The sequence below is a fragment of the Chanodichthys erythropterus genome, chromosome 19 (genome assembly GCF_024489055.1).
Source record: "Chanodichthys erythropterus isolate Z2021 chromosome 19, ASM2448905v1, whole genome shotgun sequence".
NCBI classification, from domain to species: domain Eukaryota; kingdom Metazoa; phylum Chordata; class Actinopteri; order Cypriniformes; family Xenocyprididae; genus Chanodichthys; species Chanodichthys erythropterus.
In genome coordinates this window covers 38,907,603-38,925,593 of record NC_090239.1, presented here as the reverse complement: position 1 = coordinate 38,925,593, position 17,991 = coordinate 38,907,603, and the positions used below count along the sequence as shown (strand labels likewise).

At 36.1% G+C, this 17,991-nt stretch overlaps 1 protein-coding gene across 2 annotated transcripts; it reads right to left on the bottom strand.

Moving 5' to 3' along the window:
• Positions 1 to 1,002: 1,002 nt before the first annotated feature.
• On the bottom strand, positions 1,003 to 12,020 carry LOC137008098 (uncharacterized). 2 transcript variants are annotated; one of them, XM_067369928.1, is made up of 7 exons: positions 11,925 to 12,020; positions 11,204 to 11,339; positions 9,926 to 9,999; positions 4,983 to 6,052; positions 4,542 to 4,697; positions 4,038 to 4,133; positions 1,003 to 2,501 (listed from the first exon to the last, which is right to left on the bottom strand). In XM_067369928.1, exons 4-7 carry the CDS (start codon positions 6,042 to 6,044, stop codon positions 2,181 to 2,183), a joined length of 1,635 nt encoding a protein of 544 aa, XP_067226029.1. In that variant the 5' UTR covers positions 6,045 to 6,052; positions 9,926 to 9,999; positions 11,204 to 11,339; positions 11,925 to 12,020; the 3' UTR covers positions 1,003 to 2,180. The 2 variants fall into 2 exon arrangements, with proteins under 2 accessions (XP_067226029.1, XP_067226030.1); XM_067369929.1 differs by lacking the exons at positions 11,204 to 11,339; positions 11,925 to 12,020 and adding an exon at positions 11,106 to 11,155.
• Positions 12,021 to 17,991: the final 5,971 nt, after the last annotated feature.

Sequence of the window (17,991 nt, the reverse complement as noted above, 5' to 3'; positions counted from 1 at the left end):
AGAACATGCTGTTTGCATTGCAATGAGCTAACACTGCTACCATTGAGAGCTAACATTGCATACAATAGTTAACCTATTACGATGTGCATAGAAGAAATTAATATAACATATGTCCCCTATCATATTGCAACATGTAAGATATACACTGTTTCCTTGCATCCTATATAAGAACAAATATTGAAGAGATGCATAACTCGTTGTTTTGCGAAGAGCTTTGAGTTATAACACATAACATGTGCATTGCATTTCAGTAAGTTATTTCATTTTCTATTGCAATAGTTAACTCATTACGCTGTTGCAACGTGCAAGTTTATGCTTCCTTGCATCCTGTACAAGAACTAACGTATTGCTCATGCATGGAAGAGATACATAACTCGTGTTGCGATGAATGAGTTAACTCACCCTTTATACATCTAAGAGATAACGCATAACATGTGCAATGCATTTCATAAGTTATTCCGTTTCGCTGCGAAGGGAGAACACTAGGTGTTTGTTGCACTGCGTTGCATACAAGAACTCTTTCTTTTGTGCATTGACGAAAAACCAAATAATATTGTTTTGCAATGCATCAAGAACTGTTTAATTGCATTGCTTACAATACTTAATACACTGAAAAAAATGTTATGTTGAATTTACTTAATTTTATTACGTCAAGGGGTTGCACGAAATAAATTTATCTAAATCCAGATATATTTTTTAAGTTGACTGAACTTATATTTTATAAGTTGAGTTTACTTATATTTTATAAATTGGTTGTACTTATATTTTATACATTGAGTTTATTAATCTCTTTCAATAATTTCAGATTAAATTATATTCATAATTTTAGCTAAACTATTTTGAGTAGAATTTACTCAAATTAATTGTGCAACCAGAGCAATTTAATCGTTTAATTTCTACATATTAAAATTAATTTTAATCCGATATTTTTTTTATCTATTGTATCTTTCATTAATATTCAGACAAATAAAGCAAACCCAATATTTTCAACTCTAACTTTATTTTTCTGATCCAAGAGATATTTTTGCTCTCTCAAACAAGAATGCCAGTAATGTAACTCAAGTCACCATTTCTCAAATTGCTTTCTTATAACAAAATGCACTAGTATCCATTAACATAAAATACATTGTACCATTCGTAACAAAAACAAATGAACCAGATTAGCTGGAAGGCAGCAAACACTGAGTAACTTGTGTGAGATTACATTAAACTGCAAACTTACATCGAGTCAATATTCCAAAACATCCTTAGTACAGCTTTAAATGTTCACAATAGTGGCTGTATACATATATATATATACATACACACAGGAGAACTTTGGAGGAAAGCCTTTTACCACCCATTTGCAAGAGCACAACATATACAAATAACAAAATACACCAGTACTATACAGAACAAAAAAATACTATAGTACAAGAACTGTCCACAGCTGCAACACAGTGCACACTGAGGACCTGATGCTGAAATTACAAAAAACTGCAAACAGTTACATTCAAAAAAAATACTGTAATAGGAAAAAAAAGAATGTAATAAAACAGATTTTATGCTTGGCTGAGGTGAAAAAGTTGGTGTATCAATATGGAAACAGACTCACTGAATAAAATGAAACGTGACTTAAATGTCCACTGAAGCTTAAGCTCCTCTGAGAATAATAAAAATAGTGGCAAATGAAAACATCACATCTGTGTGGAGCAATGAGGAGGCTGTAACATTCTTAAATGAAACTAACAAGAAATGTCATAATTCCATGTTTTCCACATGGTTCTCTATCGTTTGAACTTTGACTGGAGCTCTTTTAATGACGTCATCTCATTGTGTCCTCTTCTTATGCAATGCCTCAATGGCGCAGATGTCACCAACTGTTTATCTCAAAGCGCTTAACTTCTAATATTCATATGGCGTTAATGGATGGATGGATACATTTGTGCTGAGTGTGGATAGAAACCTGGCTTATTTCCAGGATTGCAATTTTTATTTCAGGTGAATATTCTACAAAATCCAATGACAACTTTAAATGTTCACACCAGTGGCTATGTATTACAGTCCACCACTCACTTTGTTTTCAGTTTGAAACATCTTCTAGGGCTGCATTTTACATCATACTAAATGTTTTCTATCGCCTCCCAAACCAGATTTAAAAATGCAGCTTAGTGGCGTTCACAAGAGCGGCTGAAGAAATCCTACAGTCCAGCAATGATTTTGTTCTTTAGTCCAAGGACTTTGGGGGAAAGCCTTTCTCCATCCATTTTCAAGAGCACTTTTTGAATGAATTCATAGGAGTATTTCAGCTCTTTGGGGTAAGCCATGTTCAATACATAGATGACTCCCAGCATCATTGCACATGCTTGGGCTACAGATCCAATGTTGTCCAGAATGATTTCTCCTTCAACATAAATGCCAATGTCATCATGTGCTCCAATTTCTCCACCCTCCTTGTTGATGACATATACGCCCATGGTGGAATTCTGCAGGTCTCTCTGGATGTCATCTCCTTCGATGTCCTGTATATTTGTAGAATATAAGAAAAACATGAATTTATGTAATAGATTTTAATGACCTGAAAATTCTAAATTTCTTTATATTTACAATATATAATTACACTGGTCAGTAAAACTATTGAAAATATTTTTGTCAGTTAAATAAAGGTTCATGTGAATTAACAAACCACAGATTTTTGTTTTTATGGCATTGTGAAAAATATCCAAACTTTTCTGCAAATGGAGCAGAGACACAGAAGTCAGAATGGATTGAGAGATGGACTAACACATTGTTGGTTTTGGTCTTTTAATTGAACAATAAGAAAAATGATGAATAAAGCCTGCCTTATTGTTTCAAGAACCAAACTGACGGTTTAAAATGTTTTAGCCAATTACTGAAAATCTCCAGTCCAGACACAGACAAATGTACATCATCCTGTGACAACATCCATGTTGTTTTACTCTGCAGGATTTCATTTCCTCAACAAAGTTTGTCAGAGTCTGTTAATAATTATTGGATGTCAGAGTTCTTGAATGCACCAGGGTGTGTTTAGAAAATGGTACCTGCTTTGAAAACTGCAGCAAATTGTTGATTTTTATACAAATATTCTCAACCTTATGGCTACTTATATGGTTAAAATTAATTTTCTAAAATTGATGCTTTGGAAAATGGTCAGTGGTAATGTTAAAGGAGAACTCCGGTCAATTTTAACATTGAGCTCATTTTTTTGTAAATTTGGAGTGCTGTCAGTACAGAGAACAACGACAAAAATCGGTGTTGCCTACACCGTGTTATCCTCTTTTTAAAATTTGCACCCTGTTGACTTCAATGGGGCAAGTTTTAAACCTGCTTTTAGCCTCTTAACATCCTTGATGTGTCATTACAAGTGCCCAGCCATTGTGAGGGATTCCTTCAGAGTGAACACTGGTGAATCTGACTGCAGCAGATGTGAAAGATATGAATAAAAGTGATGTTAATTCAGCCAGCGCACATACCTGTATTTATTTCCTGTTTTCGGTCGAAGTCCACAGTAGTCGATTGTCGAGATCACGTGCGTGATCATAGGTAACTAAACCTATGCGCTTGAACTCGACAATCGACTGTGGACCAAAAAACAGGTTCTCTGTACTGACAGCACTCCAAATTGACAAAAAAATGAGCTCAATGTTAAAATTGACCAGAGTTCTCCTTTAATGCATTTGTCATCAATGGGCTAAAACATAAAAACACCAGTATGATCCTCTGTAGTGACATGTTTTAGTGGCTAGAGCATTTTTCAAGTTTTGCATTAGTTGATTTAAATAAACAGCAGGCTTCCACACTATAATAGCTCTAGACCCCAAAACACGACAGCATGTAGACTGTGATAGGACTACAGCTGCCATAGTTTTGGTGTCAACACACTGATTTTGTTATGCATCGGGTTTGTTTTTGTTTTTGTTGAGTGCCCCTTTAAATTCATTTTCTTCTAACTAGTGGGTTAGTGACATTAGGATTTTAAAACATTTTATAATACAAGACAGTACATCTGACTGATAAATGCAATTACAATGACTTGCCTTATACTCCCGAATGAGATGTCCATCATCCTCACCAAGGTAGATGCAAAGTGCCTTGAGGACTGCTGCCCTTTTAAGATTGATGTCACTTGTAGCCTGTGTAAAAGGATTACAACTATAAAAATACAATAAATAATAAAAAATGTCTTGAAACTGTAGAATATTTCAAACCTGTGGTAACCTCAAAAATATATACACAATGACTTCATTATACATTCTGTAAATGGACTGCCTTCTTTAGCTAAAGAATGTTAGTGTATTGTGACTTAATTTTCATAAAATATCAGGTCTTAATGTGTAGGGTGATAGGGTGACAGTTCAGTCTGCAGGGTAGGTGCAAATGTACCAAAAGGTCTCCGTTTTAAAACAAAAATGTAGTAGTGTGGATGTAGCCTTAGGAACCTTGCCCCTTACAAATAATCAAGGCTGGCACTAGACAGGTACATTTCAGGTTTCTCCACAGTGTATATGATATTTTCTACTAAAATGTAAAAACATGTTTACCTCTTGCAAGATCGCCAGATGTCTGGCTAGTTTTTGGCCAGAAACACCTCCCTTTTTGTTGAAAATAGATGTCAGCTGGGGTAAATGGCTGTCCAACTGAGCCATGAAGGTTGTTTCAAGTGGGACAGTTGTTATGCGCTGGAATTCAGCATTTATCTATTACACACACAAAAAAAAAACAACAACAGAAGACAAAGAGCACGGTGATCAGCCATCGGTGTAATGATATTTTGTAGCTATTAAATAGATATATTCTAATTTTCTTATATTAGGTGTACAGTGTGTTCTAGCCAGAGGTATTGCTATCAATCAAGGGTAATGGCAAGAAATCAAAACTGGACCAGCAGCCTGCATCCTTATTTAAACCTTGCTAATATTTTTTTTATATTTACAATGGGTCAAAGTGCAATGTAAAAACCCAGGGAGCAAGCATGTGCTTACCTCATCAATGTGAAAAAGTGCAGGCCACCTGGCTTTAAACTCTCCGGCAGCTGGATTTTCCTGCACTACCTCTTTTCTTCTGTAGGAGAATGTTTTTGACATCTTTTTTACACATGATGCACTGTTTCTTTGTCTGACATCATTCAACATTTCAAGTCTGACATTTTCTAAGCTTTCATCCGTTTCGCCAGCAGGGTGTGAAGGACAAAAGTTGACTTCAGCTTTTTTAGGCTTCTTTACATTTTTGGCTGGGAGGCAGTCATCACTACGTTTGTTTTTCAAAGCATTTACAGTCACTTCTGGAAAGCCAATAGTTCGCATCTTTGTTCTGTAATTAGCCATTTTATATTTTAGGCTAATCATCCAGCCATAGTAACCAGTGGCAGATGGTTCCTTCAAACAGGGAAATTTTTTGATGAGTGCCTCTGCTACATCATCTATTTGGTAATTTTGTGGGTACGCTGTATACTGGAAGATCTCCTCGAATAGCTTCTCTAAGATGTCAGACTTTAACCCTGGAGTAATCTTCAGTTGAGTGCCAGTTTCTCTGAAGCTGTCATTTCCACGTTGAAGCTGCACCTCTACATTGTATGGAAAGTGAGGAATGGGGAATTCACGTGGCCATGCACGTGATCTCAATTCATTGTCTGAATGTGGCAGAATGATGGTGTCATCCGAGTCTGTTGTGGGCAATGAGGCCTCTGAGGAAATGGGAGATGTTTGGTTGCTCACTGGTGCTCCAGATGATCCAGAAGTGCTGGGAGCATTCTGCATTACAGAAGATGGACTCAAACCCACATCATTTAGGGGGGTTAGAGTTAGGGTTGCCATGTACACCAACTTGATTGTACTTCTGTCCTTTATGTCGTGTACTGATGTAACATTCATGAAATCATTGAAGTCAGGATCCATGAATTGAATACGAAAGTCTGTTTCAATTCCAAATGCTTGGCAAATTGTATTGTGGAACTCTGCCAAAGTTTCTGGCATTCCTGAATGGAGATCAAGTCTTCTATAGTCATCGTCGCCCACAATGACTCTCAACTTCAGATGCTGTGCCATTCTTCAATCTAATTGTTAAAGACAAAAAAAAAAAAAGGTAAATCAGCATTTCGTACTATTGTTACTTAGGTATAACTTTTTATGAACCGAACCAGAGCAGGAACATACCACCATACAATTCCAATCTGTAATGTTATTCTGCACTTGAAAACACAATTAATTTTTACCGTTACTTTCTTTGCGTGGAATGAAGAACACATATTTTTTTCTTTGTTTGTGGTTGTGTGGTAGTTCTTCCTTTGAACATGATATATTTAAACTGACAGATTTGAAAACTAATTTGTATTATTTTAGTCAAAAATGTTTTCCTTAACATGTACATTTATATAATGGCAACATGAGGGTAGTTTAGTACAGGGAGATGTCAGATGATTGGATTGGATTTCCCTAAGAAAATTCTTTCTATCATTACTAAAAACAAAATTATTCCTCCTGTAAGAAATGTTAGGCTGCCCTCTTGTTACCATATTTAGTGTATTAGTGTATTAACTCATGCAGCGTATGAACACAACACGAACTACCATAATCCAACCTTGCATCTGTATGAATCGTTTAAGTGTCACCATTCGCCGGCCTCCAATCCTGTAATCTGCCAAGGGGTACTGGTCCAACAAGGCACCGAGTTGAATGAGGGAGACTTCTGAAGTGGGACATAACTCAAATGCCCTAAAATGCTCCCTATACCATGCATCAAGCTTTTTAACAATAAAGCTCAAGCTTTTCTCCACTACAACCATCTGGATAACCTCTGCAAACTCTGGTAAGCCACCTACAGAGCCATGAACAACAACCATACCTTCTCTGTAGTTAACTCCATTAACAGATGCATTCTTTGTGAGTTGAATGTGAGTAATATCAGGGTATTCCAACTGCAGAACCTTCTGCACATCCTGATGCAAAATGTCAACAGAGACAGTTGAGACAGCTGAGACAGTCAAGCTAGAAGTTTCGGTTGTGGTTGACGCCAAGTTATAAGCAATCATGAACTGATGCTTCACCGCCATGGACAAGAGTACGTTTTTAAAGCAGCGTGTGTGACGAACCACCTGCTTAAAAAAACTGTGTTTCGCCTCAAACCTCATTGTCCACAACCCAACTAGTGGACCAAAAAATCTGATCATCTGTGGATAATGTTCCACAAAATGATGTTTCGGCAACAGGTTTAGACCAGGAAAAACCTCTTGTAACCTAGCTCTATGGTCACAAATCTTGGCTTCAAGGAAAGCAATGGATTGTGTTGTGTGCACTGGTGCAACAACTAGCTCAACGATATCTTTAAGGTCCAAAATGACCTGCCAGGCAGGTTCATCTGGGGGCACCAAATGTCCAATCAAAAGCGGAAGCAATCGCAAAAGACTCCAATTTTCATGTGCATTTCCTCCAATGCTTTTCTTCAGCATGAATGTCCTGGGAATAGCAGGAGGACGATTACTTTTGTCTGTCCACTTGTAAGGAAATTTCTGAATGGACTCATTGAGTTTGTCAAGTGTGAAATACTTTTTTGAAATTAACAAGTTGAGGCAGTGTGCCAACTCAACTGGTAATATGCCTTCAAAGATGTCATGTGCAACATCTGGAGGGTAGCCTGTGCAGACATTAAAATGAGAAAGATAAGAAGAGAAAACACACTTCCTTTTAACACCGTAACAAGGTTGTGCATTGTCCTGTGCTGATCTAACATGCATTTCATGCATCTCTTTGCTTCGGAGAGTAAATGTCCCTGAACTGACTTCGGTCTCCTGAATTTCCGACTTTTTTGCCACACAAAAGCGGCAAATGTATTCACCTGCAAAACTTTCAATAAATCCAGCAATTCCATGTGCCCCCAAATTGTCTGCTACAACACACTGTATTGTGCCTTTAACAAAATCTCCAAGCTGAGCAATAAAAATACCTTGACTTTCCAAAATGGCAAGATCCCTCAACAACGGCTCTAGTACCTTTTCATAGCCATATTTCCTCACATCATCAGATCTGCAGAGTAATGCCAAATAAATTGAAGACAACGAAGAATGACAACCTGGTGGTAAATTGCTGAGAGTCCAGTAAACGCCACAGATCTTGTGCTTTTTACGAGATGTGCCAAGTGGATTACAAATTTCGAAATCATCCACATAAAAATTCAACAACACTCGCAGCTCACCTTCTGACAAAAAATGGTTATCCTTGAAAAACTGACCATCTCGAAAAGACTCGTATTTCACTTCTCCTCTGCCCTCTGATATGAGGTGATTATCTAATGCTTTGTTAAGAATGTGACCATTAGTAAAAAGCTGCTGTAAAAACTTTAATAGTGGAACATACTGCAGCGTTCTTTTATCTTTGTCATCCAAGATATATTCTATGGGTTCCACAACTTGAAAATTGTCTCTGTAGTATTTTTTGCGCTTAAAGGATGTTGACAAAGGACAACCTTTGCCAATTGACTTACAGACCGGATTAGATGTACACAGGGCCGATGCAAGTTTGTCAATGACTGACTGGTCAATTTGCAGGTTGTAACTATTCAGTGTGTCATGTATCACATTTCTTGTACTACACAAAGATGCTGTGCTCAACAAATATTGAAATTCTTCCAGCAATTCATCAATTGCAGCACTTGGCACATGAAAAATATTTTCCAGCTTTAATAACACTGCAGCAATTTTTTGTTCTATTATCTCTGGCTGATCCTTTGACTTATCTAAATCAATGTCATCAGACTGACTTTCATTACAGAATTCTTCACTGTCTGAAACACCAGGCTCTTCAGTTTCAGCTACACTAGTTCCCTGGACTACACCATGCTTAAAATCTCTCAACGTATGCAAGCTGTGCTTCCGACTTTTATGCGACTTGAAGGTGCTGTATACATTGGATGTGTATTCACAGCCTTTAAACATACATGTGACTGTCTCATTGTTTTTCAGATGATGGCCTATGTGCACAAAATAATCATGTTCTGTTCCAAGTTCACTACAGCCACATAAATGACAGGAAAATGAAGTAAATATGTCAGAGTGCTTTAAGGTATTTTCGTGATTCCTTGACAAATGTGACAAAAGTGAATTCCAAGTTGTAAATACGCATGGACAATTAGGGTATATACACTTAATATGATGGCCACGCCCAAAATGACTATGTTTTAGTCTGTAATGTTTAAGAATTTCTGATCGCCTAGACACTTCCGCACCACAGTCTTTACACTGCCACATAAACTAGACAAACCACAAAGAGAGAAAAGGGGACAAAAATCAAATATTAGTGATGGTGTCGTAACAGTCACATCCGGGGCATGGTGATCCGCTTCAACTTTGATTACATAAAGCTATGCTCTGTAAAGACAACTAAATGTATAGTTTATTGTGACTTAGTTTGGGCCACAGAATCTCATATTATGCAAACAGAAGCTTTACTCAACAGATTAAGGGCGTACTCGCACTCAGCACGGAACTCGCACATAAACTCCACTGTGCCGTGCGAGAGAGAGCGCTTCTCAAAAGAGTGCAGTGTTTCCTAGACAAGGAAAGCATAACCGTGGGGGGACAATCGTGCTTGGGCACGGTACAAGGCAACCGGGCCTAGTGTGAGTACGCCCTAAGAGTAACAGTGTATCAGTGGCAGATTTACTTTGCACTGCTGTTAGTAATTACTGTTATAGAAAGAACAAATACACACAAGCACACCTAGCAGGAAGCTAGACATGAAGAAAATTACTGTGTACTGGTACTTTTATAGCAGCACTTCTCTATGAATTATATGATAAAGTACCAGCGTTGAGATGCCCCCCATAAATAAAGAACAAAATGTATACCACACAGTTACAGCACATTTTTAGCTTTCTCCGTAGCAGCACTGCTGTGATCAGTATAGCTGTTAAGATGCATGTTTAATGCACTTACCAAAACAATATGAGCTCCCCAAAGAATTATGTTTTGGTCCACATCACACCAAGACAATCAGATATGAGAATAACCTGCAATAGAAATAAAAATGAGCAGGGATTAAAAAGATAAATTGTAAGCATGTTGAGGAAAAAAGTAATTGTCCAATAATCACAAACTTGTGTCAGCACAAAACATGTTAAAGCCCACGACTCAAATCAGATCACTACAAACTAATTTGTGTCCAAGTCCAAATTTTAATAATACCTTATTACTATAAAAAATATCCAACAAATGGCAGATTAAGAGGGTGGAAGTGGACAGACAGACATGGACTTCATTTTCAGGAAAGATTATTTTAATTATCAACTTATTTATTCACAGCAGGACTATTTTCTTGCAAGTGTGTTATTCCTCTTATAAATTACTTAAGAGCATTTAGAAATTACATCAGAAAATAATGCATTCAAAGCTTTAGATGCTCTAAGCATACAGACAGGAAATTATATGAAACAAGAGGGGTATATTGAAGTTTCTGGAAATTGTGTGAATTAAGTACAAAACAGATTTGGTTTCTTAAATTAACTACCATTGTTTGTACAACAATGCATGAAATATAAACACCTGTACAATGTTTTAGAATAAATAATTGTGTAAGGTTATTTACATTGTGTCAGATCATATTATATGGCGATTTTTTTATAAACTGTTTGTGAAATCAGAAACAGAAAAATCTCTTCACAATGCAGTCCACAAGCCTACAACTACTAAGTACATTGTGAGATATTATAACTGAGTCAACAAGTCAAGACCCCTGCCAGCTCTTAGTTTTGTAAAATTAATTAAAATTAATTATTTTTTCTGTCTTCATGCCATATCACTAACTATTAGTATTTGTATTTTTCATGTTCCACTTCTATACTAAAAGTATTAGTTTAAAATTGGGAGCAATAAATGCAGTGCCAACATAATTGGTCTTTGTGTTTAGAGCAGAAACAAAGTTGAACAACATCAACCTGCTAGCTAAACCCACATTCTCATCCCTGTCGTCTTCTGCCTACCACTTCAGGTTAACTGGTCTTTCACTGGACTATCGGCTGTGGTCATACTAGCTGGTCCTCTCGTGTCATCTGCAAATCTCCTGCTATTTAGTTATGAAACATTTGCATGCTTCTACTACATGTACTTTCAGCCCCACCTTTACGTTTTAAGCTCTGATAAGGCGCGTCGGATACCGTCCACGAGGACTGCTACCCATGCCGCTACCACGAAAGAGAAGCTTGTTTTTTTTCCTACCCGCATTCCGCGAAGACCTGCCTCTGATTGGCTAGTGTTCGTTGCATTCGTTGGATAGGTTTGCTCAAGTGGAGTGACAGGCCTTGAAAAATGTCACGGTCGGTCGCAGCCAGTCAGCGGCAGAGTAGGGGCGGGTCTACGGGTGTGAAAAAAATACAAACGTTTAAAGAAACGGTAAATTCAGGCACCCAACGTTACCTAGGCCTGCCATTATGATTATGTAGAAACATAAATTCTTGCACATTAACCACCTTTTACCAACATGATTTCACAGGTGTATTTTGTCCTAATGTTAACACATTGACAAGATTAGAAAACATGCTTACAGCCAGTCAGGAATAACGTTAATGTAATGTTAGGCTTGGCCAGTCTAACGTAACGTACAAGCCTAGACAGCAAGGAAGGTGCAGCTACAATTAACGTTAACATTCGTAAAACTGTTTTGCTTTTATTCAGCTTCCACAAACTAATAAATAAGTCAAGACAAACACTGAATTCACCAAGCATTTAACACTTAAGCTAAGTTAACTTACTAACCATACACAACTCACGTGGTTATAGTCGCTGAAACCTTATCTAATGTAATTTATATAAAAAAAAAAAACACACAAACTTAGCATTAGCTAAACATTTTTTTTTCTATAAAATGTTTTAAAGTGTAAACAGAACCCTGTTTAAGTAACAACTATAACACACCAATGATTATATATTGCTTACTTACCGAAAATGCAGAGCTGGATGCAGCATTCAAACGAGTGAAATCACGTTTAATCCCCCGCCTTGGCGCCTTCAGAAAAAAATGTGTCTGCACATGCGCAGACCGGACAGTATATGGAAATTAATTGAAACGTATTTTTTTCTAATTACTTTTAATTGAATGAAATTAACTCGTTTTAAACAAGGGCAGTGAATTTGAAAATTAGTTACAGCTACAATTAACGTTAACATTAGTAAAACTGTTTTGCTTTTATATTCGGCTTCCACAAACTAATACATAAGTCAAGACAAACACTGAATTCACCAAGCATTTAACACTTAAGCTAAGTTAACTTACTAACTTTACACAACTCAAGTGGTTAAGCTAGTCGCTGAAACCTTATCTAATGTAATTTATATAAAAAACACACAAACTTAGCATTAGCTAAACACATTTTTTTTCTATAAAATGTTTTAAAGTGTAAACAGAACCCTGTTTAAATAACAACTATAACACACCGATGATTATATATTGCTTACCTACCGAAAATGCAGAGCTGGATGCTGCATTCAAACGAGTGCAATCACGTTTAATCCCCCGCCTTGGCGCCTTCAGAAAAAAATGTGTCTGCACATGCGCAGACCGGACAGTATATGGAAATTAAATGAAACGTATTTTTTTCTAATTACTTTTAATTGAATGAAATTAACTTCTTTTAAACAAGGGCAGTGAATTTGAAAATTAGTAATAAAAAATAAGTAGGGTTAAATAACACATTAAAATCAGTGAAATTAACCAGATAAAAACATGTAACATTTACAAGGGGTCAGAATCATTTTTTTCAGTGTACAATACAATACAATACTAATTGCATTGCAGATACTTGATCCGTAGTGCATTGAAGAGGAAAACAAAACATATATGCTTGTTGCATCACAATACATATAAGAACTGTTTCATTGCATTGCATACAATAATTAACTTATTTTTTATTGTGCACAGAAGAAATGTATAGAACATGCTGTTTGCATTGCAAAGAGCTAACACTGCTAACATTGAGAGCTAACATTGCATACAATAGTTAACTTATTACGCTGTGCATAGAAGAAATTAATATAACATATGTGCTCTTGCATATTGCAACATATAAGATATACACTGTTTTCTTGCATCCTATACAAGAACAAATATTGAAGAGATGCATAACTCGTTGTTTTGCGAAGAGCTTTGAGTTATAACACATAACATGTGCATTGCATTTCAGTAAGTTATTTCATTTTCTATTGCAATAGTTAACTCATTACGCTGTTGCAACGTGCAAGTTTATGCTTCCTTGCATCCTGTACAAGAATTAACGTATTGCTCATGCATTGAAGAGATACATAACTCGTGTTGCGATGAATGAGTTAACTCCCCCTTTATACATTGAAGAGATAACGCATAACATGTGCAATGCACTTCAGTAAGTTATTCCGTTTCGCTGCGAAGAGAGAACACTAGGTGTTTGTTGCACTGCGTTGCATACAAGAACTCTTTCTTTTGTGCATTGACGAAAAAACAAATAATATTGTTTTGCAATGCATCAAGAACTGTTTAATTGCATTGCTTACAATACTTAATACAATACAATACAATACTAATTGCATTGCAGATACTTGATCCGTAGTGCACTGAAGAGGAAAACAAAACATATATGCTGTTGCATCACAATACATATAAGAACTGTTTCATTGCATTGCATAAAATAATTAACTTATTTTTTATTGTGCACAGAAGAAATGTATAGAACATGCTGTTTGCACTGCAAAGAGCTAACACTGCTAACATTGAGAGCTAACATTGCATACAATAGTTAACCTATTACGCTGTGCATAGAAGAAATTAATATAACATATGTCCCCTATCATATTGCAACATATAAGATATACACTGTTTCCTTGCATCCTATACAAGAACAAATATTGAAGAGATGCATAACTCGTTGTTTTACGAAGAGCTTTGAGTTATAACATATAACATGTGCATTGCATTTCAGTAAGTTATTTCATTTTCTATTGCAATAGTTAACTCATTACGCTGTTGCAACGTGCAAGTTTATGCTTCCTTGCATCCTGTACAAGAACTAACGTATTGCTCATGCATGGAAGAGATACATAACTCGTGTTGCGATGAATGAGTTAACTCACCCTTTATACATTGAAGAGATAACGCATAACATGTGCAATGCATTTCATAAGTTATTCCGTTTCGCTGCGAAGAGAGAACACTAGGTGTTTGTTGCACTGCGTTGCATACAAGAACTCTTTCTTTTGTGCATTGACGAAAAAACATATTACATTGTTTTGCAACGCATGAAGATTTGTCTAACTGCATTGCTTACAATCGTTACCTTGTGCATAGAGGAAATTAATATAACATATGTGCTCTTGCATTGCAACATGTATGATATAAACGAACGTATTGTTCATGCATTGAAGATATAACACATAACTTGTGTTGCGATGAATTAAGTAACTCATCCATTATGCATTGAAGAGATAACAAATAACGTGTATTTCATTGCAGTAACTTGATCCGTTGTGCAGTGATTTTATAACACATGCAAGGTGCTTGTTGCACTGCATAACATTTGCATTGCAGTTTTATTCCATTTTCTATTGCGTTAGTTAACTCAATAAGCTGTTTCCTTGCATCCTATATAAGAACAAATATTGAAGAGATGCATAACTCGTTGTTTTGCGAAGAGCTTTGAGTTATAACACATAACATGTGCATTGCCTTTCAGCAAGTTATTTCATTTTCTATTGCAATAGTTAACTCATTACGCTGTTGCAAAGTGCAAGTTTATGCTTCCTTGCATCCTGTACAAGAATTAACGTATTGCTCATGCATTGAAGAGATACATAACTCGTGTTGCGATGAATGAGTTAACTCCCCCTTTATACATTGAAGAGATAACGCATAACATGTGCAATGCACTTCAGTAAGTTATTCCGTTTCGCTGCGAAGAGAGAACACTAGGTGTTTGTTGCACTGCGTTGCATACAAGAACTCTTTCTTTTGTGCATTGACGAAAAAACAAATAATATTGTTTTGCAATGCATCAAGAACTGTTTAATTGCATTGCTTACAATACTTAATACAATACAATACAATACTAATTGCATTGCAGATACTTGATCCGTAGTGCACTGAAGAGGAAAACAAAACATATATGCTGTTGCATCACAATACATATAAGAACTGTTTCATTGCATTGCATAAAATAATTAACTTATTTTTTATTGTGCACAGAAGAAATGTATAGAACATGCTGTTTGCACTGCAAAGAGCTAACACTGCTAACATTGAGAGCTAACATTGCATACAATAGTTAACCTATTACGCTGTGCATAGAAGAAATTAATATAACATATGTCCCCTATCATATTGCAACATATAAGATATACACTGTTTCCTTGCATCCTATACAAGAACAAATATTGAAGAGATGCATAACTCGTTGTTTTACGAAGAGCTTTGAGTTATAACATATAACATGTGCATTGCATTTCAGTAAGTTATTTCATTTTCTATTGCAATAGTTAACTCATTACGCTGTTGCAACGTGCAAGTTTATGCTTCCTTGCATCCTGTACAAGAACTAACGTATTGCTCATGCATGGAAGAGATACATAACTCGTGTTGCGATGAATGAGTTAACTCACCCTTTATACATTGAAGAGATAACGCATAACATGTGCAATGCATTTCATAAGTTATTCCGTTTCGCTGCGAAGAGAGAACACTAGGTGTTTGTTGCACTGCGTTGCATACAAGAACTCTTTCTTTTGTGCATTGACGAAAAAACATATTACATTGTTTTGCAACGCATGAAGATTTGTCTAACTGCATTGCTTACAATCGTTACCTTGTGCATAGAGGAAATTAATATAACATATGTGCTCTTGCATTGCAACATGTATGATATAAACGAACGTATTGTTCATGCATTGAAGATATAACACATAACTTGTGTTGCGATGAATTAAGTAACTCATCCATTATGCATTGAAGAGATAACAAATAACGTGTATTTCATTGCAGTAACTTGATCCGTTGTGCAGTGATTTTATAACACATGCAAGGTGCTTGTTGCACTGCATAACATTTGCATTGCAGTTTTATTCCATTTTCTATTGCGTTAGTTAACTCAATAAGCTGTTTCCTTGCATCCTATATAAGAACAAATATTGAAGAGATGCATAACTCGTTGTTTTGCGAAGAGCTTTGAGTTATAACACATAACATGTGCATTGCCTTTCAGCAAGTTATTTCATTTTCTATTGCAATAGTTAACTCATTACGCTGTTGCAAAGTGCAAGTTTATGCTTCCTTGCATCCTGTACAAGAATTAACGTATTGCTCATGCATTGAAGAGATACATAACTCGTGTTGCGATGAATGAGTTAACTCCCCCTTTATACATTGAAGAGATAACGCATAACATGTGCAATGCACTTCAGTAAGTTATTCCGTTTCGCTGCGAAGAGAGAACACTAGGTGTTTGTTGCACTGCGTTGCATACAAGAACTCTTTCTTTTGTGCATTGACGAAAAAAAAAATAACATTGTTTTGCAATCCATCAAGAACTGTTTAATTGCATTGCTTACAATAATTAATGCAATACAATACAATACTAATTGCATTGCAGATACTTGATCCGTAGTGCATTGAAGAGGAAAACAAAACATATATGCTGTTGCATCACAATACATATAAGAACTGTTTCATTGCATTGCATACAATAATTAACTTATTTTTTATTGTGCACAGAAGAAATGTATAGAACATGCTGTTTGCATTGCAAAGAGCTAACACTGCTAACATTGAGAGCTAACATTGCATACAATAGTTAACTTATTACGCTGTGCATAGAAGAAATTAATATAACATATGTGCTCTTGCATATTGCAACATATAAGATATACACTGTTTTCTTGCATCCTATACAAGAACAAATATTGAAGAGATGCATAACTCGTTGTTTTGCGAAGAGCTTTGAGTTATAACACATAACATGTGCATTGCATTTCAGTAAGTTATTTCATTTTCTATTGCAATAGTTAACTCATTACGCTGTTGCAACGTGCAAGTTTATGCTTCCTTGCATCCTGTACAAGAATTAACGTATTGTTAATGCATGGAAGAGATACATAACTCGTGTTGCGATGAATGAGTTAACTCACCCTTTATACATTGAAGAGATAACGCATAACATGTGCAATGCATTTCATAAGTTATTCCGTTTCGCTGCGAAGAGAGAACACTAGGTGTTTGTTGCACTGCGTTGCATACAAGAACTCTTTCTTTTGTGCATTGACGAAAAAACATATTACATTGTTTTGCAACGCATGAAGATTTGTCTAACTGCATTGCTTACAATCGTTACCTTGTGCATAGAGGAAATTAATATAACATATGTGCTCTTGCATTGCAACATGTATGATATAAACGAACGTATTGTTCATTGCATTGAAGATATAACACATAACTTGTGTTGCGATGAATTAAGTAGCTCATCCATTATGCATTGAAGAGATAACAAATAACGTGTATTTCATTGCAGTAACTTGATCCGTTGTGCAGTGATTTTATAACACATGCAAGGTGCTTGTTGCACTGCATAACATTTGCATTACAGTTTTATTCCATTTTCTATTGCGTTAGTTAACTCAATAAGCTGTTTCCTTGCATCCTATATAAGAACAAATATTGAAGAGATGCATAACTCGTTGTTTTGCGAAGAGCTTTGAGTTATAACACATAACATGTGCATTGCCTTTCAGCAAGTTATTTCATTTTCTATTGCAATAGTTAACTCATTACGCTGTTGCAAAGTGCAAGTTTATGCTTCCTTGCATCCTGTACAAGAATTAACGTATTGCTCATGCATTGAAGAGATACATAACTCGTGTTGCGATGAATGAGTTAACTCCCCCTTTATACATTGAAGAGATAACGCATAACATGTGCAATGCACTTCAGTAAGTTATTCCGTTTCGCTGCGAAGAGAGAACACTAGGTGTTTGTTGCACTGCGTTGCATACAA

What these genes read in the sequence shown, in the direction of transcription:
- LOC137008098 (XM_067369928.1), bottom strand. Translation starts at nt 6,044, where the DNA reads ATGGCACAGCATCTGAAGTTGAGAGTCATTGTGGGCGACGATGACTAT. An exon ending in CACTTTTTCACATTGATGAG is followed by an intron (nt 4,698 to 4,982) that starts GTAAGCACATGC and finishes TGTGTGTAATAG; the next exon opens with ATAAATGCTGAATTCCAGCG. An exon ending in ATCTGGCGATCTTGCAAGAG is followed by an intron (nt 4,134 to 4,541) that starts GTAAACATGTTT and finishes CCTTTTACACAG; the next exon opens with GCTACAAGTGACATCAATCT.